Source organism: Saccopteryx leptura, chromosome 1 (assembly GCF_036850995.1).
Source record: "Saccopteryx leptura isolate mSacLep1 chromosome 1, mSacLep1_pri_phased_curated, whole genome shotgun sequence".
NCBI classification, from domain to species: Eukaryota; Metazoa; Chordata; class Mammalia; order Chiroptera; family Emballonuridae; genus Saccopteryx; species Saccopteryx leptura.
Genome location: NC_089503.1, coordinates 169,788,764 through 169,814,122, shown reverse-complemented (window position 1 = coordinate 169,814,122; position 25,359 = coordinate 169,788,764). Strand labels below are relative to the sequence as shown.

The 25,359-nt window shown below is 42.1% G+C and overlaps 1 protein-coding gene across 1 annotated transcript in view; it reads left to right on the top strand.

Moving 5' to 3' along the window:
• USH2A (usherin) overlaps positions 1-25,359 on the top strand; it is a 538,690-nt gene that overhangs the window by 354,741 nt on the left and 158,590 nt on the right. Inside the window, exons 39-43 of the mRNA XM_066379924.1 lie at positions 4,359-4,509; positions 5,175-5,317; positions 16,790-17,418; positions 22,494-22,828; positions 23,930-24,052. Coding sequence (XP_066236021.1) covers positions 4,359-4,509; positions 5,175-5,317; positions 16,790-17,418; positions 22,494-22,828; positions 23,930-24,052 — 1,381 coding nt within the window. The remainder of the gene's footprint in view (positions 1-4,358; positions 4,510-5,174; positions 5,318-16,789; positions 17,419-22,493; positions 22,829-23,929; positions 24,053-25,359) is intronic.

Genomic DNA, 25,359 nt, shown 5'->3' with positions numbered 1-25,359 from the left:
AGGAGCCTCTGAGGAATGGGTTTTGATAAAAGGGGTTAAGCAGAGGGGAAAGGAAGGTTTCCAGAAGTCAGTGTTACTGAAAGCAGACAGAATGGATAGTTCTACATAAATAATTTAATTTGATCACTCTGTTTGGAAATATTCTGCAATTTTTTATAATCAGAGTGTGACCAATTTAATGAAGTACTTTTTTTTGTTGTTATGACTCAAAAGAGACTTCAAGGTACTTTATTATTATTATTATTTATTATTATTATTACTGGATTTACTTTTGGACATTTCTCTGTTCTTAATAGCATGGTAATGTGGTTTTTAATACTTTAAGGGATTATTTTTGTGTCAGATTTAAAACTTTTTTTATGTTGATACTTTCATGTTGTTGGAGCTGAGTTTTATCCAGAAATTAGATTGTCAATTAGATTATATTACTTGACACAGAAATACTAAACAAAAAATAATAATTCAATGCCGGACATGGCTTTATTTATTATATATTATATGCATTTGCAATTTGCATTACATTTACTTTCTGCCCATGGTCTTTCTACAATATATATATATATGTGTGTGTGTGCATTTGTTATAAATCAATTATAGAATGTATATCAAAAAAGAAATCACCATTTTAAATAAACTGTTTGTGTTCACAGATTAAATATTAGTTAATAAGTCTTTAGCAATAAATGTCCTACCAACCAGCAATCTTACTGTACTGCCGGGTCATGTCACATTTCTGCAAACCGAGAGAACTGTTTTGTACTATTTCATCTCTGTTCAAGCATCCACTTTCCTCTGACACTTTGGCTCTGAGCTAATACCTTTGCTTGTAATTTGGTCACTGAGAAAATGGACGCCATCTGAAGAGATCTGTGCTTTCGTCCCATCAGCAGATGGACCTGTCTCTGCATCTGCAGCCTCTGTCTCTGCATTCACTTCTGCACAATGGGATACTGTTCCTGCTTTTACAACAGCGATGTGTGCTGCTTCTCACTTCAGTTCACTAGTGTACTGACTTACCTGTCTCTCTCTCTCCCACACAAGGAATTTGCCCTGATAATTATTCCTCCTTCTCCTTCATTATCATTTCCCCCAGTCTATTCTGGGTCATTCTTTAACAAATAGCCAGATATTTCTCTGGAAAAATAGGTTTATTTGAGAACAACAAAGAATTGCAATTCAGGACATGTGGTCTAATGGTGAATCACATGCCAGTCCAGAGAAACAAAGGAGAGAATGGATCTTTTATGGACTTGATAGGGGCTGTTGTACACAAAGAGCCCATTAGAGGAAACTGAAAATTTGAAGTAGAATGACTTTTCATTGGCTGAACTATGGCAGTCTCCCATTGGCTGAGCTGTCCCTGGACAAGGAGGTATTCTTTCTTCCTGCTCAGGTAGTAATGTGGTGTCTTTTCCTGATGGGGGCAGTAGTGTGTGTTGAGCAACCTGTGTGAGTTATTTCGCCAAATCTCTGGACTCCTTTTTAAATGAGATGTCTGTTACTGATTTCCACAATTCCAATAAGCATGCCAGTGCTATAACATCTGGTTTTCAGAAAATCTGCATTAAATACCATACACTTTTCTAAAGGGTGTCCCATTTTCTGTTCCTCTTTAGAAAAAAATCACTGTATCCTCTCATCCTCTCTTTCTCAGTGTCTTCTTACCTTCTCTTCTCAGAGCACCAGGCCCACCCTGAACTTCTTTGTCTATTCTCAGCAAGATGCACAAATGTCTCCACTTGGCCATGTGGCTCTCAGTCTTCTTTTTCCTTAACCTCTCAGCACCCTTGAGAGTCGATCCGTCCTTCCTTTGTGATATGGTTCCTTTACCCGGTTTCCAGGTGGCCCTTCCCACTGACCACTCCAGTAAATCTTGTTTGTTGTGGAGGTCTCCTCTGGACCTCAAAGCTGTGCACCTTGGGGCTCAGTTCTCAGACCTCTCCCACACTCTGTCTGCACTCACCCCTGGTTTATTCACCAAGACTCCACCGTTCCGTGCTGCATGTCCATTCATCCGCACCTCCTATTCAGACTCGTAGCTGCCTGGCATCTCCATAGAGAGGTATAAGTTACCTGTCACAGGTAACACGAACAGTTCAGAACTCCCAATCCTCTCCATGGCTGATTCTTTCCCCACTGTTCTCGTCTCAGTAATGGCACCACCATTGGCATCATCCTTAACCCCTTTACTTTCTCTTAGCAATCCCTTCCACACTCAACTGCACAGCAATGCATTGCACCATCTCTGCTGTTACCACCGCATCTAAGCCTGGGTGACTGCACAGGTGACCTCCTCATTTTGACTCTTGTCCATGCTCCCCTATTAGCACCAAGTGGCATTCATCAGTTTAGACTCATTCTGTTTTCTTTGTTAATAACCTGCAGTGGCCCACCCCTAACCCCGTTTAGTATGACATCCCAAGTCCTCACTGTGACTGTTATGGCCTCGACTCTGCCTCCCCCTCCAGCCTCTTTCCTTTCCTTCTCTGTGGTCAATTCCAGCCATGTCAGCCTCTGTCAGTCCCTCAAACACAGCCAGTGCTGTCTCCTCACTGCCCGTGCACTTACTGCTTGCCCTGTGTATACGGCTCTTCCTCCAGACATTTTCATGATCACCTTCCTGTGTCATTGAGGTCTCTGTTCAAATACCACCCAGTGGCATACGTTCTTCATGTGGCTCTCCGCTGTCACCTGAACTCTTATAAAATAACTAAAATTGCACATTTATTTTCACTTTCTCTGCTTAAGTTTTCTTCTGAGCCCATGTCAGAGTTTGGTCTGAACTTATGTGCCTGTGTGTAAGTTCCATAAAGTCAGAGTGCCATGTCTACCTTACTCAGCGACATTACCCCTCCACACGGAGATCACTGCTTCACACAGAGTAGAGGCTCAATAAATGCTTATTGAATAAATTAGTGAATTATTGATGAACTCAAAACCCTTACAACACATTGATGAAACGTGTAATCTAATTCTTCCTTTCTCATCACTGATCATTCACTCACCTCATAGCTCACAGGCAGGGTCTCTTGACCTAGAAAGCACATAAAACTCATAGAAGGCTCTGGGCAAAAGAAAGTTAAATGTGAACCCTGCTATTTGTTTTTATTATTTTGATCTCGTCTCCTTCCCAGTACCCTCTAGTAATCCTTGGTCATAAGAAGCTCATGTTACAGTAAGGATAATTCTAAAAATTAATTGTACTGGCACCTCAATTATTCTAAGGGAAGTTCAAATTTGTCTAATAAAACAACAATAATAGTAGTAGTAATCCCTAGCAGAACTCACCAGGACCCAATATAAGGTGCTTTATTTGTCTCTGACCTTCATGACAATCCTGCAGAGGAAAACTAGTATCCCCATTTTAAAGATAAGAAACCTAACCTCAGAGTTATTCAGTGACTTTCCTAAAGCCACAGAGCTTTGTTTCATGCGCTCCTGAGTTCCCGACTAGCTTGGGGACAAACTCTGATATGATCGGTTCATTCAAGTTATAGCCGGTGGAAAAAAGTAATTTAATTACCAGAGTCATTGTGCCAATGTTTAAAGTAGGCTAGGCTTTAGTTTTACTCATTGCTATTAGGCATCCTAAAACTGTTCACAGAAGAATTCCCTGATGGAGTAAAGCAAGCAGGTATGGTGAATTCTGGGGAGATTTGCTAGAGATTCAACTAGACCAGAAAAAGCAACACGCTTGCCCCACCTTGCAGCGTGCTTGAATAAGGTCAAAGTCATTGTGAGAAGGAACTGCTTGACTGTGTAAAACGCATGAGGAAAGAAGTTCAGTTTTTATATTTTCATAGGTCAGAATGAAGGCTAGAAAGTATTCATTGCAGCCAGTCATGTATATGTATCATTGTGGGAAAACACAATTATAACAAACCTTCCTCAAAAAAAAACCCCCAAAACAAAAAACAACCCATTGTTTTCATGAGGACTCCTGTGCTTAAAGTGGTGATGGGCCATATGGTAGAAATGAAAGTTCTAGATGCCTCAACTGTCCGATTGTTTGATCGTGGACCAAAAGTTAAATGTGAAAGGTCCTTTAATAATTGAGCAGCTACCTTCCCTGTGTCTTTTCAATGAGATCAACAGAAGTACAGGTGGAATGAGTCACACTGTTCGTTTGTCCGGCTGTTTGGGGCTGCTTTTAAGAGTGAAATCCTCGCCTAACTGCTGATAGGAACAATGAGGAGGCCCAGTAGCTCAGGAAGGAAAATGTTAAATTAAATGGACCATGTTTAACACTGTTGCCGATCCCGAGGAACAGTTTTTCCAGTATATGGAGCATCGCGGCTCCATCCAGCATATGTTAGCCATGGTTTTCTCTGCTCTAATTCATCTGTGTTTTTGGACAGCGCCAGATGGCCTGCTGCCTCCCAGGCTCTCAGCTGCCACTCCAACCAGTCTTCAGGTTGTCTGGTCTACACCAGCGCACAACAACGCCCCCGGCGCTCCCAGATACCAACTCCAGATGAGGTCGGGCCGCGCCTCCCGCGGATTCCTAGAGTGAGCATCCTACTGTGTCTCCCCTCCCAACTGCCACCGCTTGCACAGGGTAGCCGTAACGTAAATTTATTGGGGCAACATGGGTTAATAACATTATAAACATTTCAGGTTTTTGAGCACTAGGTCGATTCTGTTTTGCAACAAATAAAGGCCACCTTTTAAAAGTTTGAGCAAACAGCAACAACAAAAAAACAAGCAGCACTTTAGGAGATAAGTATTTGCTTTGTAAAAAATACCTGTGTTTCATTTATATAGCATTTTAAAATAAGATTTCTCCCCACTTCTCCCTACTCTTAATTTTCATGAGCATGTGCATTATGAACAGCAAGCATACACTTGAACCCTCCACCCCCAGCCCCCAAAATGTTGTCTGAACTGTGGCTACAAAATTATAACTCTTACTCTACAATTCCATGTGGCAATCATTCTCAATACTAAACTAGAATTTGCTCAGTACAACTATAATTTGCAGCTCATATACATGCACAATTATGAACCCTCAGACAAATGGCTACTTATTTTAAAAGAGTTATCATGTGATGAGAGAAAAGTGCAGTCCTTTAAATGCAGGTTGACATTATCTTAAAAGTCTGTGCAATCAGATTTTATTTCTTTTTCTCTCTCTGAATGTCTAAAATTTCCTAATTAGTACTTGTTTCCTATAGGTTATTTTCCAGTCCTTCTACATTGTTAAGCTATGAAGTGAGAGATCTTGAACCATACAGCGAGTACGAGTTTCGGTTGGTGGCCTCCAACGGGGTTGGCAGTGCATGCAGTTCTTGGATTCTATTCATGACAACAGAGGACAGTAAGTGGTCTGGACAATATGTATGTCCTCTGCCCTGGGGAGTGTGAAATGTCTTTAGTTTTTCCTAAGCAAAGATATAAACCTTCCCCATTTTCTTAACATTCAGTGACAATAATTTTTCACAGAGCTAAGGTGACTAGTCTTTCCAAGAAAGAAGAAACCATGAGTTTGGAGGGTTGGAGGGTTGGGTGTACAGACAGGAAGTAGTAATTCACAATAAATTATGATCTGACCCCCTTCTGTCAGTAAGGGTACATCTCAATGTTTTGCAAGAGAAAGGTTAGCCAGTGTTCCATTCTTTGCTTCAGAGGGATTCTTGCAGGTAGAAGACCATGAAGTAGGATCCTTCCATTATGAGGATGCTTAGTGCACCCTTACATGTTTTCCTGGGAACAGATTCCGTGGTACTTTTATTTGCACTTGACAGACAACCTTCTGAGTAGAGAAATGTAATCTAACAACAGTGATTTTGTATGTCATAAGTAGGGTAGATTGGGATTGTCTTACTCAGCCAAGAAAGAGAAGTTTCTAGTTTTTCATGGAGGGATTTTGTTTGTGTATAAATCTCTCTATATAGATATAGATATAGATATAGATATAGGAAATAAACCCATGGATACGATATTTAGTTTCATACAAATTACCCCTATAAAAGCATATATGTAGAAGCATAATTGTTTTAGAGTAACTGTAAGTTAATTCAAGCTGCACAGAGTGAATGAGCACTGTGTCATTGAACAGTGAGGTCTGCAGGGTTAGTCTTGTCAAGTCTTCCAAACCGAGGCTCCTGAGGAGACATGGTTCTGCTGGTCCATTGCTATTCTAGCTTCCTGTCCCCTGAGGACCTGAGTGGCTTTCATAGGCTGGATATCAATCACAGGGCACAGAATATTTGAAAGGAAACCCATCTTTATTAAATAGATTCTTTTATTTCTACGGTGTCCTTAATTATCTCCTTTTTGTGAGGACAAGACATCAAATAAAAAAGAGTCAGAATTATTTACCTTCCGTCAAGCTTACTTTATTTTACAAAAATCTACTACTATATACAATAATATGTACTATTTCATCCATTTCTCTCAGTCCTCTTCGGGGACAAGTTAAGCACCCTACCCGGACACACGCAGTGCTTTGGCATTCAGGTGTTCAGGTGCCATTCAGGGTGCAATTCAGGAGCTCATCAGTTCCATGCTGTAATGCTGCCCAAGGCCCAGAGTGCATTCCGCGCCACTCAGTGCACCCACACCCCTCTCAGGGGGACATTGCATACACTCTGGGGAAGCAGACAGCCTGGCCACCTACTGTATACACATTTATGGTCTATAGAGCTCCCACTCCCACTCAAAATCGAGTTTTGAAAAAATACTTAAAAACAACAACAACTGAATAAAGATTACCTAAAGTATGTAATTATTCAACTCACTGCAGAGGTGACGGCTCCACAGAATGCCACATAGGAAGAGGAAAATAATGGTCTTCTTTTTCTGATCTTCATACTTTCTGTTCCCACAGAGAAAGGGCAATGGTGGCTTACTGCAGCGGTGGTGCTGACTGACCTGGGGGTGTGGTCGCCTAGCGACAGGAAGGAAGTTACCACGTGTATAAAGTCCAAAATACTGCAAAGTACCGATTAGTGCAGCCACCTTATCTCCTGCCTCCATTCACCAGAAAACAAGTCTTATTGGCTTCAAGGCTCAGAATCTTCTGCACAGAGACCCTGCCCCTCCATGATTTTTAGAGCTGGGGTTTGAAGTGAAGAGTATTAATCCTTTACTCCCTCAAGTAAGAATCAGGAGCACCTGATTATATAGCAGGTGCTCACCCAAGAAACCCAGCCTTTGTTTTTATTTAAATCCTTTCCCTAAAATGGATGCCCTTTTCCTTGTCCTGTTGCTGTGCCCACTGAGCATGGAGACACATTAGAGAAGAGCCAAAGGCTGCCCATTGGCTCCTGCGGGTTCAGTGACCATGCCCGCTCACTCGGACTCCAGGTGACGGTGTAGTCTGTACACTGAGTGTCAGTGCAGATGGATGCCATCTCGGGAAGGATGTGCAATTGAGTTGACAAAGGCTGAATGATTGGCATCAGGCACAGGCAGTTTCCTTGTCAGGGCTTTAAAGCATTGCTCTTAAAACCGCCCATGCTGACAGCTGTGTGGCCAGGATCACCCTTCATACTGGACTCTGCCCGGTGCCTCCTGTTCGCCCAAGGGCAGTCCCCAATGTACAGACCCTGCGTATCATTTACTGAATGAAACCGGGAAGCCACCTCATGCCACATGTATGTTTCCTGCCATCCAAAGGCATCTTTCGGCATCAACGAAAGCCTCTGGTACCCAAAAGGGTCACTGATAGCAGTATTTTTAGTGTGAGGTGGCAGGACTGAGTTGCATCATGCCTGTGACACAGCTGGGACCAGAAGGAGAAGCCTGGGCAGGACACAGACAGTAGCCCCTAGAACAGGGGTCCCCAAACTTTTTACACAGGGGGCCAGTTCACTGTCCCTCAGACCGTTGGAGGGCTGGACTATAAAAAAAACTTTGAACAAATCCCTATGCACACTGCACATATCTTATTTTAAAGTAAAAAAACAAAACGAGAACAAATACAATACTTAAAATAAAGAACAAGTAAATTTAAATCAACAAATCGACCAGTATTTCAATGGGAACTATGCTCCTCTCACTGACCACCAATGAAAGAGGTGCCCCTTCCGGAAGTGCGGTGGGGGCCGGATAAATGGCCTCAGAGGGCCGCATGTGGCCCGTGGGCCGTAGTTTGGGGACCCCTGCCCTAGAATATCTCATTGCGTGTTTGATTTGCATTTCCCTTGTGGCTAGTGAAACTGAGCATCTTTTCATATGGCCATTTGTATGTCTTCTTGGGAGAAGTGTCTGTTCAGGTCTTCTGACCATTTCTTAATTGGATTGTTTGTTTGGTGTTGAATGAGTTCTTTATGTATTTTGGTTATTAACCCCCCATCAAAGCTGTTTGTTCACGAATATCATCTCTCATTCAGTTGGTAGCCTTTTTGTTTGGTTGGCAGGTTCTTTTTTGTGTGTGCAGAAGCTTTTTAGTTTGATATATTCAAACTAAACATATTTATTGTTGCCTTTACTTCCCTTGTCTTTGGGGTCAAATTCATAAAATATTCTCGAAGACCAAGATCCCTATGTTTTCTTCTATTTAATTTCTTGTTTCAGATCTTGTATTTATTTTTTTGATCCATTTTGAATTAGTTTTTGTGTATGGAAACCAACTAGTCCAGTTTCATTTTTTTCATGTGGCTTTCCAGTTTTCTCAGCATCATTTACTGAAAACCCTTTTTTGAATTGTCTGTTTCTGTCAAGGTTTTTCAGGTAGCATGATTACAATATGCAATTTCTCTATTTCAGTCATTCAATAACACAGGTTATTCTCAATGAACTAGACCAAACTAATGAAAATAAGATTTTCTAAAAACCACTTCTCTGCCTCCCCCCCATAAAAAAGTAGTTCTAGAGTAGATCAGTGAGTTGTCACTTTTAAAAGCATTTAAAACTTTGATCATTTTACCAAATATGAACTAAAAAACTCTATTATTTATTTTTTAACCACTAAGAGGCATTATTAAATAAATGTGTGAGATTTGAACGGTTTTCTTTTTTTCTTTTTTTTTTTTTTTTGTATTTTTCTGAAGCTGGAAACGAGGAGACAGTCAGACAGACTCCCGCATGCGCCCAACCGGGATCCACCCGGCACGCCCACCAGGGGGTGATGCTCTGCCCATCCGGGGCATCGCTCTGTTGAGACCAGAGCCACTCTAGCGCCTGGAGCAGAGGCCAAGGAGCCATCCCCAGCGCCCGGGCCATCTTTTGCTCCAATGGAGCCTTGGCTGCTGGAGGGCAAGAGAGAGACAGAGAGGAAGGAGAGGGGGAGGGGTGGAGAAGCAGATGGGCGCCTCTCCTGTGTGCCCTGGCCAGGAATCGAACCTGGGACTTCTGCACACCCGGCCAATGCTCTACCACTGAGCCAACCGGCCAGGGCCTGTAGGTTTTCTTAGACAGTTTATTCCCATATTTATTGTTGTGGTAACAGACATTATCATAGTTCCCTCACAGTGAGATTTTAATTACTCTTAACATACTATATTTGCACATTACAGTAGATGTTAGTTTTTCACACTTATAATTGCATTGTGAACAAAAGATAGAACAAGGGGGGAAACTATCCTAGACTCTGGGTGCTGCTATACTGTTTCTCTCAGCATGTTGGAACACCCCCCCACACTTGTCTTTGAGATTCTCTCAGCAGTTTGCAAAGGAGCAGACCCTCTCCCGGAGTAAGACAGAAAGACACTAACATGTGAATATCAATCTGTCTGGCAGACTTCTCATTCATCGAGCCTCTGCTCAGATATCACCTCCTCTGTGAAGCCTTCCCTCTTTATGGCTACTTTAGAATTTTTGGTCTGTAATCTCTGGTGCAGAGTTAATGTTCCCATGTGAGTGGTAACTGCTCAGGGCCCCGGGCTCTGTCTCACTAATCTCTGCTCATCCCGTGCCTGGAGAAGGGTCTGATACACAGCACGTGCCCCCACACTGAGTTCAAGTACCAATTTAAACAAACTTCATTAAGCTCATCCATAAATACTTAGCCAGGCATCCCTGAACTGGGTACCTGGCATGTACCAGGGACTGAAAGAGACATGCACATTACAGGATGAATAAGACACAGTTCCTTCCTTGAGGCGTCCATTGTCTGGCAGGGGGAACATAGAGTAAACCATAGTTAAGGACTCAGAGCTGTGACTTCTATGAGAAAAAGCCCAGGGGAAGGGCTTGTCTCTCAGGAGCAGGCCAAGAGAGGGGATTTAGGGAATGATTCACATCAAGTGTTCACTTTACTATCAGATTTTAAGCTGACTTCCTCACCCTTGGTCTAGAAAAAGTCGGAAAAAGCCATTGCTCCAGGAGGTGTCCATGATGCCGATGACCTGGAGGGCAGCGGGCCGGGTGCTCTGCCCAGAGTGGGCCCAGTCTCCACATCTGAGACAGGACGCGTGAGGATCAGAGGCAACGTGATGTAAGAGCAGGGAGTCCCGACGGCAACCCTCACTCTTCACCTCGGTCACAGGCAGCCTACTGGCTGTCCCTTTGATGCCACATTGGCTGTCTTGACTAGAATAATGAATGTCCTAATTAGAGAGGCTTTGGCTTGTCCAAAACTGTGTGCTATTTCAGAATGCAGCAGCAAGGGATCTATAGAAAGAATTCCAAACAGGAAATAATTTTTCTCGTTCTTTTTTCTTGCAAGCCGTAAAGAGATCAACCACCCGAGTCTCTGTGACAGGGAGGAGAAGTAAAAATGTGGCACGAAAATTTGATTAATTGATGAAGATGATGCTAGAGCAGGATGCTCCCAACTATTTAAGTGTGTCTGCGCCCTTGAGAATATTTAAATTTTAAAGCTCTATTCCACTGGGGAACATCTTTTTTTATTTGCATGTTTTAGATGTTCAGGTCTCAGCCTACATCTTAAGAGCATCCTACATGAGAGAAAGGAACATTTTTAAATGAAGGTGGAGCATATGTATATCAGATTTTATTTTATTTAATGAAGAAATGGAACTTCAAGTTTCATGAGTATTGCACAATTATTTTGCTTTCTTTATTCCAAATATGTTTGCTAGTTGCTTTACATATTAACTTCCAAATACTGACATGTTGGTCCTTTCAAGCAGTGATGTGGGTATCTTTTTTAGCTGTAGCGGAGGACTCAGGATGAAAAGTGAATGATTTAATCTGCTAGTTTTTGAGAGCAAAATGGCTCTATATGTCACTACATCCTTTGTTTCCTGTTGCATAGATCCTACTCCTCAATTCTTTTTATTTTCTACTCTTTTTTTTAGTTCAGTGAAAGGAGGGGAGGTAGAGAGACAGACTCCTGCATGTGCCTTATCCGGGATCCACGGGTAAGCCCACTAGGGGGCGATACTCTGCCTATCTGGGGTATTGCTCCATTGCTCAGCCACCAAGCTCTTCTTAGTGCCTGAGGCAGAGGTCAAGGAGCCATCCTCAGCACCCAGGGCCAACTTGCTGCAATCAAGCCATGGCTGCAGGAGAAGGAGAGAGAGTTAAAGAGAGAATAGGGAGAGTTGGAGAAGCAGATGGGTGCTTCTCCTGTATGTCCTGTCTGGGAATCAAACCCAGAACATCCACATGCTGGACTAATGCTCTACTGCTGAGCCAACTGGCCAGGGCTCTTCTATGCCCAGAATGAATAAAGGTAAATATTGTTGTGGTTTTTTTACATTCTTATTTTTATATCCTAAGATCAAAAGCCAAAAGTGACCAATAGAAAATCCTCCAGCAGAACAGACTAATTAATGAAAAAGTTTACCCCCCCGGCCTCAGTTCCCCTCTTGAACTCTTGAATCCCTTTGGGGCCCATATAGCACACTGCTCTTCCAAATATGGAATATTCAGTTCTTCATGAATTTTTTACCTGCCTTCTTGAATTCTCACATCAACATATTTAATCTTCTGTCCCAAATTTTCAAGGAAGGGTCCATAGCCATTGACTGAAAAATATGCCCCAATTCTGAAAGAAAATGCATCTAGTTTATACGCGCCAGTCCTGATCTTAGGAGAAATGGAGAGAATGGTTTCCCAATATTGGTTCTCCTTCTTTCAGACTACTAAATACAGTGGTACCCTGAGATATGAACAGACCAACATACGAATTTTTTAATATACGAGCTGCAACTCGGTCCATATTTTTGTTGGAGATCCAAGAGAAATTCCGAGATACGAGTTGTGATTTGGGAAGCTGCCGCTAGTTGGCGCATTGGCACATGGGTCCAGTTCGGCAGTTTGATATACAAGTTGATTGACTTATGAGCTTGGTTACAGAACGAATTAAATTCGTATCTCAAGGTACCACTGTAATATTCTTTCGATTTCTACACCTACTGGTCTTCAGATTTTTTTTTATTAAACAATGACACTGTGTTATTACCATTCCTTTTCTTATTTAGTCAGTTGTGAATAAGTTGAATGTTCATTTTGGTACAAAACTGTAGAGTCCGATCTTACTATTTATTTGGGGATGCAACTATAGAACCCTTTTCATCACAAGATTAATATTTCTTTATCTTTATTTGATTGGCCCTATTACATTTAAGTCTTTTATTATGAGCTGTCAAAAATCCTGTTGAGAGGTAGTGGGAGTATAAATTATAAATTGATAAAAAGATTTTATAATTAAAGGGACGCTTGAATCCATCACTCTTCTGCTAACATACCAGCAGCGAATATTGGAAGGCCACATTAACAATTAGCATGTAATATATTGATTTCTGTAATTATACATCCATATATTTTGCCACCATGATTTTTAATTCTTTGGCAAACTTTGGCAATATTCATTTTGGGGGTTAAAAAGCTGCAGAGAGCTTTTAAACTGAGTGAGTTTTTAATTAATTAGAATGGTTAAAAGTTACTTCTGGGCAAGAAGAAAAATATAGCAGGAAAACTGAGCCCTCCTGATAACTCTGATAGCAAGCAAGTATAAGAGACATAGGAAAATCACAGAAAGTTATACACACGCTGGAGATGTGAGTGATTCCAGCTGTCCGTTCATACACGCACACACACGTGCATGTGTGGGCGCACACACCCTTCCCAACATGCACAACCTAGTGAAAATAAGTAAGAAGACCTCATCGGTAATAATTTCATCACTCTATTTTAGGCTGAGAGGGGGGCTGAATTTTTTAGCAAAATGGTTTCCCGGGAAAGATCATTTCCTTTGCCACAGTGAAACCATCCCATTGCTAGGGCTGTAATAACATGGTCCAGACTCTGAATCAGTGATCTGAACAGAGAAGGTGCCCTGTCCCCAGCTCTGGGAGGAAGTTCCCCAAACAGTGACACCCAGTGAGAGGGCTGTGCAGCTGTCTTCTCATCACTGACCAGCCAAGCTGAGTGGCTGTCACATGTCCCCATCTCCCTTCCACTGACAGCGGCATTGACAACACGTTATATCCCACATTGATTTTACCATTAAGGAGCTGATGGTGATATATAGAGATTTTAAGAATTCAGCTGAGAGGCTGACTTTCACCTTTTATCATTCCATTAAAATTTTATCACCATCTTTTTCATGTCATTTCAGCCATGAATTCTTCCTTTAGAAAGTGATAGCTACTGCTGTGAGCATAGCTTCTCCCATGTTCAGAGCTTTTTATTGTATTAGCAAACTACCCCCAATTATAGTTATTACTCATGTTTTACATAATTGTGGTGACCCCTTCAGCCATGCAGTGGCAGGCCAGTTGATTTGTATATAGAATTAGATGATTTGGCTTATCGTTTTTTAAAGCATAAGATTGAAACGGCGCCAGGATTCCAGTTTTAACACTTCCTTTGCCAGCAGTGCTGGTGAAGCTGCTTTTGGCTTCCTCCCCCACATCATACAAGTTTCAGACCCTTCCTGCAACAAGAGCAGGGAACCAACTGACTCTTGGAGCTAGGGACTACTAAAATGTGGTGGCTACTAAAAGGGAGGGGGGAAAAATCATGAAATTGAACATTTTTTTCTTCCCCAAGATAAGAGATCATCTCTAAGGGAAGCTTGTGTTCTTTGGGGGCTTGAAGTACAAGTTCACATCATTACCGTGGATGGTTTGTTTATAACGCCATCATCTATTTCGGGTGAAATAAAAGGCTACCTCATTGGAGCTTCTTTTCCCCAAAGAAGCTCACAGTTTGATACTGTCCATATGGGAAATAATTATGCAAAATCCTAGAAAACCCTCATAGAAAATATTCTGGTTTTTAAGCATATGTTTTTTATTTTTATTTTTTAGGGGGCTAGGGTAAGATAGGGTTAGCCATGAAAGGCGTGAATCCGGCATTGGTTTTATGGACCCCAATCTCAGAGGGTTCAGTTTTCTGAAAACAACATTGGCATCTCCCAAGACTCATACTCACTTTTCTCTGGAAACTAGCCAAACTCCAGATGACATGTATACATAAGAAAGGATTCCTGTTTTGATATAACAAGTGCCACTTGCTAGTGTAGACCGTGCAGCACAAGTAAGACATGTCCCATGGTTTTAAGAAGGCTTTAGGGGAAGCTAACAATAGACTAAAATGAAAAATAGGGGTAGGAAAAGAAAAGGAAAATAGGGCTAGGGCTCCCTATCAGGATGCCTGTGCTTTTAGGATTTTGCTCTCCAAATGGGATGCGTCACCAGATTGTCAGAAATGACTTGATGTCAGGGAGAGCACGCTGTAACATCTTTCCTCTCGAAAAGAAATTATGATTCCACCATCAGTCTCACTGGGGACAAATGCATGCATCACACTGTATGACAAGGGGCTCACATGACCAGCTCACCTTGAGGTCCCTGGCTTTGCGAAGTGGCCATGACACTGGAAACCTAAACTTTGAGTTGAGCACTGAATCATGCACACACACCCACACTCATAACCAGTGCTGTTTTCAACAATTACTAAATCCAAGGCTATCTTCTTTTTTTTAAGGTTTTCAATAAAATCTAACATTCACAGAAAAAATGAATCTCATAAATGTCAACACCACTGTGGGGAGAAAAGGGGACTCTAGTTTATTCTCAAGCCATTGTAGCCATTTGCAGATTTCTGGCGCCGGTTTATAAGAATGCTAAATGTTCCGGAATTACAGCTGTTACTGATCAGTGATTGAGCAGATCTCTGTTATCACACCGTGTTCTTGCTTGTACCTAGAGAGCAGTAAAGCCTCCATATAATAAAAAGCACCTGCATTTTAAATGAAATTTCAATTGAAAAACTTAACAGCCCTTCAAATTGCAGAATTTAACGCAGCCCAGTAAAGCTTAAATAACACTTTGCCTCTGCAGGCTGAGGGGAGGGGTGGTGCTTGCATTCAAGGTGACTTGATTGTGTTGTGTGGTGAAATTATTTACAATTAAGGAATTTCTCTGGAGGGCTGCAGGGTATTTGCTGTTCCACGACACCTAGGCGGGCATATGGCGGGCCTTTTTCGGTATGCATGGAGCCTCCTGAACCTTTATGATAATTGAATCAGTTAGAGTGCTGAGTGGAGCAAGCGTAAAACCTGTTAACCTAAAGGTCAGATCTGTGCATTGTTTATTTATCAGGAGGTGAAAGAGCTCAATCGGCAGCTTCTGTCACAGTCAGAGTAAAAAATCACCTATAATATTAACAGGGAGTAGATAAATTGCAAAACATGGGTGAGAATGATAAACAGAACCGAGTGTAATATGGAATATATAATGAGTGATGCGGAAGGATTCTCATTTCCAGGCTGGAAATGAGGTGGGTTTTCTTCCAATAGTGTTATTGATTATCATTAGTTACCAGGGCTCTAGAAAAAATATGTATCAATGTGGCAGAAGTTAGAACTTTGCTTCCAACTGCCCTCATGTCTATTTCTCTTCGAATATCTTGATTTCAAAAAAGTCCTTGTGAATTAGCTTTCAGAAAAAGAAATGAGGCCCTGGCCAGTTGGCTCAGTGGTAGACCATCAGCTGGTATGTGGAAGTCCCAGTTTCAATTTCCAGTCAGGACACACAGGAGAAGCAACCATCTGTTTCTCCACCCCTCTGCCTCCCCTTCTCTTTCTCCCTCTCTCTCACCTCCTCCCGCAGCTATGGCTTGAATGGTTTGAGCAAGTTGACCCCGGGCACTGAAGATGGTTCCCTGGCCTTGCCTCAAGCGCTAAGATAGTTTCATTGCTGAGCAATGGCCCCAGATGGGCAGAACATCACCCAGTAAATCCCAGTGTGGCAGATGAAGGAATCTGTCTCTCTAACTCCCTGCCTCTCAATTAAAAAAGAAAAAGAGCCTGATCAGGCTGTGGAGCAGTGGATAGAGCATCGAATTAGGATGCAGAGGACCTAGGTTCGAGACCCCAAGGTCGCCAGCTTGAGTGCGGGCTCATCTGGTTTGAGCAAAGCTCACCAGCTTGAACCCAAGGTCGCTGGCTCGAGCAAGGGGTTACTCAGTCTGCTGTAGCCCCACAGTCAAGGCACATATGAGAAAGCAATCAATGAACAACTAAGGTGTCACAACAAAAAACTAATGATTGATGCTTCTCATCTCTCTTCATTCCTGTCTGTCTGTCCCTATCTATCCTTCTCTCTGACTCTCTCTCTGTCTCTATAAATAAAATAAAATAAAGTAAAATATTAAAGAAGAGAAAAAGAAATGATTTTTGGTAAAGCCATATTAGAAAGGAGAATGACAATTCATTGTTATTCAACAAGTACATCTGACATGTTTGTGAGCAGAATAGTCACAGTCTTGTCCTTGTCCTTTCTGGTACATGTGTATTTACTTGGCTTTTATCAAGTGTTCAATTTCATATCTCTCTAGGAGAGTTATGATTCATTTCAGCTTTATTTTGAGGAGATGTGAGAAGTTTACAAGATAAATCACTTTCTGGATTTACTCAACTTTATAGGACCTGGACCTGTCGACCCTCCCATTCTTCTGGATGCAAAGTCAAGAATGATGTTGGTCACCTGGCAGCACCCTTTGAAGCGCAATGGGATTATTACCCACTATAACATTTACCACCATGGCCATCTCATTCTGAAAACATATGGAAATGTCACTAATTGCACAGCAATCCATTTACGTCCATCCGCTGCATATACGTTCCAGGTAGAAGCCTGTACTTCAAAAGGGTGTTCCCTCTCACCAGAGTCCCAGACTGCATGGACACTCCCAGACGCACCAGAAGGCATCCCAAGCCCAGAACTGTTCTCTGATACCCCAACATCTGTGATCATATCTTGGCGACCCACCGCCCACCCCAATGGCTTGGTGGAGAACTTCACAATTGAGAGAAGAGTCCAAGGGAAGGAAGACATTACTACCCTGGTGACTCTTCCAAGAAATCATTCCATGCGGTATATTGACAAGACTTCTGCTCTTAGCCCGTGGACAAAATACGAATACCGGGTACTGATGAGCACTCTTAATGGAGGTACAAACAGTAGTGCTTGGGCAGCAGTAACCACAAGACCCTCACGACCTGCTGGGGTACAGCCACCCATGGTGCATGTGCTAGGACCCAATACAGCCGAGGTAAGATCCTGACTGTTCTGTCTTCCTTGCAGACTGAGGGGTTTGCCCTGGGTTGACTCTGTGTTGAACAGAGCCATCTACTGACAAAAGGCAAATATTTGTTGATGTCAGATTTCACTGGAGAAACAGGGTTTTGGCCTTTGGCCCAGACTATCTTGCATTTGATGTCAATGTTTCATTTCTCCCTGTATTCCCTTAATTACATTGTTGAGACACTTCCATTTGCCTCACACACCTGAAATATTTTGAATGCCACAATGGGATGCTTAGCTTAACCACCACGTCAGATTTTAAATAGATCAGAAAATGAGATGAGATGGGGAAATATGGAGGAATGGATCAGCCTATTAACAAAAGTTCCAGTTACCAAAATTATTATTATTTTTTATAATGATCAAAGAAACAAAACAATGGGGCAAGGGATAAAAATAGTGTATCACAGAGTAATCTAGAGAGCATTCTGTTATCCGCCTCATCCTACTGGGAATGAGCTCCAGAGGACAAGATAACTACCATTGTTTTGGCTCGCATACAAACTTCATTCAAGGGAAATTACTGTAACCAAACAGGAGGGAGTTTTGTGGCTGAGAAGCCTCTTTTGTGTAAATACACGCATGCTTCCATGGCTTTGGGTTTGTACTACTGCCAAAAGCATTGGAACAGGAGCTTGCTCACCAGAGCACAAAACAAAGGACATTTGCATAACAGCAAAGTTCATCTGTTGAAATTATGACTTGGATCTATGTGGTGGGCTCTTCCACCCCCCCCCCCCCCCATCAAACACAAGCTGATGCTGAATAGCGGAAGTCATCGAAGAAATTTAATGTAAACCTTCCAACTAAATGCCCTTTTTAAAAAAAAGTCTTTATTCATTGCAATCTGATTCTGTATACAGCAACACCCCGTTTAGATAGAAATATCAAAAGTATACAGAATACTGTGAATGAAACATGAAACGGACATTAATTGGAAGTCCATTCGTGATGTGCAGTGTTTATCATATGAATTGGGGGATCTTAAGAATGGTTCTTCATTCACAGTGAAAACAAAGCAAAAGAAAACCCTAAACAAACCTAGAGTTATTAATCATCCGGAAATGACTTTTTGTTTGAATCCCAGGGGACTTTTGCAAAACTTAGGTAGCAGCTCCAATCAATATGATGTGGCGTGAACACAGTCCCTTCAACAAAGGCAAAGTGGATAATGGGCATCATTCTGGATTCCTTCTAACAAACATTTAATGGGCATATCAGAAAAAAAAGGAAAAGAAAAGAACAAGTACTTTTAGAAGAATAATTGCTCAATGCACAATTGTGTTTGATTCAGGATATATAAATGATGATCAAAAGTTTCCATAACAAGTTGCCTGGCTTTTTCTTTCCTTTTTCTTTCTTTAAATTTTCTCTTTTGATTTTGTGACCTCAGCCGGGAAGGAAACAATACACACGGCTTGTCAACTCCCCAGAGTCAAGTTTAGAATCGCTGGGCTAGGGAGCCTGATATCACTGTGACCAGGACAATAATCTCCTCTGGACTGTGTCCACGCATGGCTATACTATGGGGTAGACCTTAGCCAATGTAAAAGGAATTGAGTATTAATCGTCATTCTCACCCATTTTAAAAGATGGGTCAGTTTTGATGTCTGCTTAAATCAAAATCACAAAAATTTAAGATGTAAAACATTATAAAATCTTACGGAAGGAAATAACAGTGACACCTCACATTTTTGGAGTTCATAATAAGCTCCAGGAATTGCTTTTCTTAAGTCCTTTCCAAGACCCTATAGATCCTATTATTATCCTCGTTGTACCTGCAGGAAAACCGAGAATTGAGAGATGAAGTAAGTAAACTGCCTCAGATTACATGGCGCGAGAGTTGGGACTCACTCCCAAGCATTACGGTTCCAAGAGCCCATGCTGTTTTCAACTTTTTTTATATTAAAACAGAAGGAAAATATGTCTTCCTGGGTGGAGGGTCTTAAGATCCACAACAGGTCAACCCTTCTATAATTACCCAGGAACCATCAAATCAGAATGCTAGTAATGTTTTTGTTTTGTTTCCAACTGGATAAAATTAATTTAATTTTACAAAGAAGACCAAATGGTAGACATATCCTAGGGAGTTGGAAAGAAAAGTTTGGTGAGGTTGCATCATCCTTAGTATTATACGCACTCTAAAGCTACTGGGCCACAACAGTAGGGTATGGCATAAAAACGGACAGTCATCGGAACAGACTGGTGTGGTTAGGTCCCGATACAAGTGTATGTGGCAACTTGACTTATGGTAGACGTGACATTTTTTTAATTATGAAAGGATGGTTTGCTTTAAAAATGGTACTGGCTAGCCTGACCAGGTGGTGGTGCAGTGGATAGAGCGTTGGACTGGGATGTGAAGGACCCAGATTTGAGACCCTGAGGTCACCAGCTTGAGCACAGGCTGATCTGGCTTGAGCAAAAAGCTCACCAGCTTGGACCCAAGGTCGCTGGCTCAAGCAAGGGGTTACTCAGTCTGCTGAAGGCCCACGGTCAAGGTACATATGAGAAAGTAATCAATGAACAACTAAGGTGTTGCAACGAAAAACTGATGATTGATGCTTCTCATCTCTTTCTGTTCCTGTCTGTCCCTATCTATCCCTCTCTCTGACTCTCTCTGTCCCTGTAAAAAAAATAAAAAGAAAAGAAAAAGAAAAAAAATGGTACTGGCTAGCTGAACACTCAAGTCTAAGAAAAAACAGACCTATTCTGCAATAGCTAAATTTCAATAAATTAAAGCTTTAATATTTAAAAATAGAAAGCTTAAGAGAAAATAAAGAAGAATTGTATGTAATTCAAATGTCAGAAGGGGGGCTCTTTCTAAAACAAACAAACAAACAAACAAACAAAAAAACTCAGCAGCTTTAAAAGAAAAAATAGTTTTATTTAGCTAGAAAATAATTTGATTCTTTTCTGCAACATATAAGACCCTCTCAAAAAAAAGTTTTAGCCCTGGCCGGTTGGCTCAGTGGTAGAGCGTCGGCCTAGCGTGAGGAGGACCCGGGTTTGATTCCCGGCCAGGGCACACAGGAGAAGCGCCCATTTGCTTCTCCACCCCTCCCCCATGCTTTCCTCTCTGTCTCTCTCTTCCCCTCCCGCAGCCAAGGCTCCATTGGAGCAAAGATGCCCTGGGCGCTGGGGATGGCTCCTTGGCCTCTGCCCCAGGCGCTAGAGTGGCTCTGGTCTCGGCAGAGCGACGCCCCGGAGGGACAGAGCATCGCCCCCTGGTGGGCAGAGCTGCCCCATGGTGGGCGTGCCGGGTGGATCCCGGTCGGGCGCATGTGGGAGTCTGTCTGACTGTCTCTTCCTGTTTCCAGCTTCAGAAAAATGAAAAAAAAAAAAAAAGTTTTACAGTCTTCGAAGGTAGATTGGGAAAAATACGTCTCTGATACCTTCATAGAAAAATAAATGATTTCCCCTAAATATAAAAAGAATTTCTAACAATTTAATTCTTTCAAGTGCTGCCAAACCTTGACCAGAACAATCAGAATAATCTGTTTCAAGGAGCAATGAAGTGGGTTCCACATATCAGTTGGGTTGACTTTAGCTGTGATAACACTTCCATTTTTTCCTTTATGTGACAAGTACTGAAAAGTCCCGTGAGTCCAAACTGAACTCCTTTTCCCAGTCCACAGAGAGAGTGGCACCCTCCACTACAAACAGTTCTACAGCCTTTGCTTGTTTCACTCTTTTTTGACCTTTTTCTACATCCAGACAAATACTCGTTAGGGGTATGGCTAAAACTCTTTGCCCCAGCACGGCGTGCAACTCTCTAAGAAACTGGTTGTTTTTTTTAATTAGCGATAATTTCAAACCATGCAGTAAAATTTGAATAGACACTGGGCCATTGTTATATATTAGGGCAGTAATCATCAAGCAACCGCCCAACTGACACGTGGCGGGAGATGATTTGGTCACCAGTTTTTGTAAATACACCCTCTGAACATCTCAGGTGATCAGCCCTCTGGAGGAAATTTTCCCTCTTTGATAAAATGGAACATTTTGGTTAGTCCTGTATACTAAATGCTTTATTATTCCTTTTTGACTTTGATTTTGCATGGGATCATGAGTGTGTCAACATATGACTTTGTAGGAAGTTGTCTTTCAAGTTTTTTAAATAACTGTATGCTAAGGCAAAAATCTATTCTAATCTGCCTTGATTCTAGTTAGTTACTAGACCCTGTCTCTGTGGGCATGGCAGCAGACGAGTATGAAATTCAGGCCCCACTATCGACATGCTTACAGTCTATTGGGAAAATGAAACATGTCCTCTGAAATGGGAGGGGCATTGCAAGGCAACAGTAACAGATGAATCAGGATGGCTTATAAGTAAGTGATATTTTCCTTCATGCACTTTTCCTAGGGTCCTTTTCCCCAAGACCACGAATGTGTTACCACTCTACCCATACAAAATTAAGCCAGAAGAAGTGCCTTTGTTGGGTAGCTCAGTTGGTTTGATTCCCAATACACCAGGGTTGCAAGTTCTATCCCTAGTCAGGGCACGTGCATAAATCAACCAATGAATGCATGGATGGGTGGAACAGCAGATCGATGCTTCTCTCTCTCTTTCTCTTCCTTCCTTTCTCTCTAAAACCAACAAATAAAAAAAAAAAGAAAAAAATTATTCAAAAGAGAAAAGGACTGCTAAACATGGTATTCCATTATGAAACCTTGTTTTGTTCTTCTGATGCACACATCTACGAGTCAGTTAAATAAGCTCATGCTTGGCTTGTCTTTATTAGAGTTTTCTGTGTGTTTCTTATCTTTTGAGACGAGGTGGTGGTGTTACTGCTGAGGTGTGCGTTATCGCTAAGGTGTGCGTTAGTCTCACAACCTTAGAGGGGATCAAGATGGAACGCCACAGCCAGGACACAGCATCTCATTTCATTCCTGGAGCTCTGCTAATCAATCCCATACCCCCCATTTTTGTCTCGTGCAAAACCAGGCATTTAAAAGTGACTCAATGGAAAGCCAGATGGAACGACAGTCTAGGCTCTGTTCCTGGGTTCTCCCACTGACTCTACATTTATCTTTTCCTTCCAGGTCACTTGGAAACCACCCCTCATCCCGAATGGAGACGTTCTCAGCTACGAGATCCGCATGCCTGACCCTCACATCACGATAACCAATGTTACTCCCTCAGTGCTGAGTCGAGTAGTCACTCATCTGATACCTTTCACGGATTATTCTGTCACCATTGTGGCCTGCTCAGGGGGCAACGGGTATTTGGGAGGGTGCACGGAGAGCCTACCGACCCATGTGACCACCCACCCCGACGTCCCTCAGGGTGTCCGCCCGTTGTCCGTGGTCCCACTGAGTGAATCGTATGTTGGGGTTTCTTGGCAACCACCGTCTAGGCCAAATGGACCCAATTTGAGGTAAAAAAGCATGATGGTGCTTTTGGATTCTGCTATGGTCTTGTCTTTCCAGGAAGGTAGGAGGGAGGAAAGGGGGTAGGAGGGAGGGAGGGGAAGGGAGGGAGAAAGGGAGGGAGGGAGGAAGGAAGGGAGGGAAGAAGGGAGGGAGGGAGGGGAAGGGAGGGAGGGAGGGAGGGGTAGGAGGGAGAGAGGAGAAGGGAGGGAGGGGTAGGAGGGAGGGAGGGGAAGGGAGGGAGGGAGGGGAAGGAAGGGAGAGAGGGAGAAAGGGAGGAAGGGAGGGAGGCAGGCTTTTACTTCTATATGAACATAAATTTAATTTCTTACTGGATATCCTCCATTCACAGCCTTTATACAGTTTCATGTTGTATATCTTGACTTATATGGAACCATAATAATTCACCAAGGTCAAAACATCAAAATTTTGTGAAGTGCTAAAAACCCTTGAAACAACAACCTCTATTCTCTAATGATTCTTGACATAATCCTTCCCTTGATTTTCTAAATTGTATTTTTGTTATCCATCAGGAAAACTTGATGCATGTTCTAAATGATACATTCACACAAATGTGTCTCAAAATGCCAAAGCTAACATATAATTCTTTGGCATGTTGTGATTATCTGGAACCTTGTAAAGAAGGTGGTCAGGGATACAGATAAGAAGAAAGAAAAGATTTGTGCTTCAGAAAGGGCTTTATAGCAATCTAAACTTGACCTGCAGCCAGGACCACAGGTTTAATAATATTATCACTGTTTATAAAGAACTGATGGCTGAAGTCTTAGGAAATCATTAACTTTAGAAGTGTTTTGTGTTTCTACTTTGTGCAAAACTGGCAATAGAGTGTTGGCAAGAAATCTAAAATGTTATCATTCTCACTGATAGCAGAAAAATGCGAATGCAGTTGATGGTTTCAGAATAAATGACTGTTTGAAATTTGAGTCAGGAAAGAACAGTAATCTGAAAAGAACTTTGCAATTGTAGATCAAGATGTTTCTTTTACGTGTATACACATACATCACATACTCATCCCATGAAACAACCTGAATCTTTGTAATAACATTAGTTGAGATAATCCTGATGTTTCTGCTTGTCTTTTGCTTTAGATATGAGCTTCTGAGATGTAAAATCCAGCAGCCCCTTGCACCAAATCCCCCTGAAGACTCAAATCGGTGGCACAGTATTTATTCAGGAACTCAGTGGTTTTATGAAGATAAGGGTCTTAGCAGGTAAGATTACAAAAAAACTATAAAAACAAATGCCGGCATTTAGTCGGGTGCACCCTGAGTGGTTCAAAGGATCAGAGTGTCTTCATTGTGTGTGCATGTTATCAGTTATGCAATAAAACATGTTGGGTATTATCTACGGCATTAACCATCGAGCTGGAAAAACGTGTTGAACGTTTGCCATCTTGAAATAAGCCTAGTGAACTCGAATTCGTAGATGTTTGAGCCTTAACTTACTGTCTCTGTCACAGCCCTGGCAAGGCATGAACACTCAGCGGAGGAGTTGGGAAATCTTGAACGTTTATAAAACCGGGGAAATACTGGGGCACTGTTTCTGGAAAATCATCATTGTAAGTCACTGATACAAGTTATTTAGTTAGCAAGCTTGGCACTTGAAATAATTCAGTCTAGAGTTCAAAGAAATCCAGGGAGAGGCAAACAGGCAGAGTCAGAGGGCATTGCATCGGCCCGCTGGGACGGCTGGCGCTGCCCAGCCTGGCCTTGTCCCTGGGCGAGCCACTCCATCCCCCACAGCCTCTCTTCTGTGGTCTATAAAATAAGGAGCTTGGATGGGAGTAAATGACTTCACCTCTTCGTGGGTCCAAGCAGTGTGATCAGATTTTAGAACAGTACACATACTCTTTGGTGAAAGCGTCTATCCAGTCGTTTCTGTAGACTCCCCACTGACTAGCTCTGCTCTGAACACTGATTATGACTCTGGCCTTGTGTCCCACCCACTTTGTGTGAAGACGAGGGTGACTCAAGAAAGGGTTGCTTACTTAATTCCTCTGCATTTTAGGAATATTGACTGTAGTGCTGTTACCCTTGGGGACTAGGTAGAACTTTGGGAAATTCACTGCTCCTCGTAAAGGGTGGTGGCCGGGACAACATGACGGATTTTGTGAGGTACTTGGAGGGAGGCAGCACATAAGTCTAATGAAGCGATGGAGTGAACCATGTGAAACTGCCTCTTTTTAAAGTCAGTAATGGCCAATTAGCATTCCTTCTTGTTCAACCTAATTAGCATGCTCATTAGACTCTTCTCCACTATTTTCAATTTCCTGTTTACTTAATCTGCCATCCCTTATAATGATCACTTTAGTTGAAGAAATTCATTTGGCAATTTATTTTTTAGCTAACTGTATACTGAGAGGCACTGATAAGGAACAACACATGAATATAGCTAGCGCTTGTCCTCCAAGAGTTCACAGCATAGTAGGAACACACACAGACACGAACACACACACAAACAAGTACGTATGTATTAATTGCTGTCATCACAGTTAACTAAAGAGTCACCAGTACTGCCT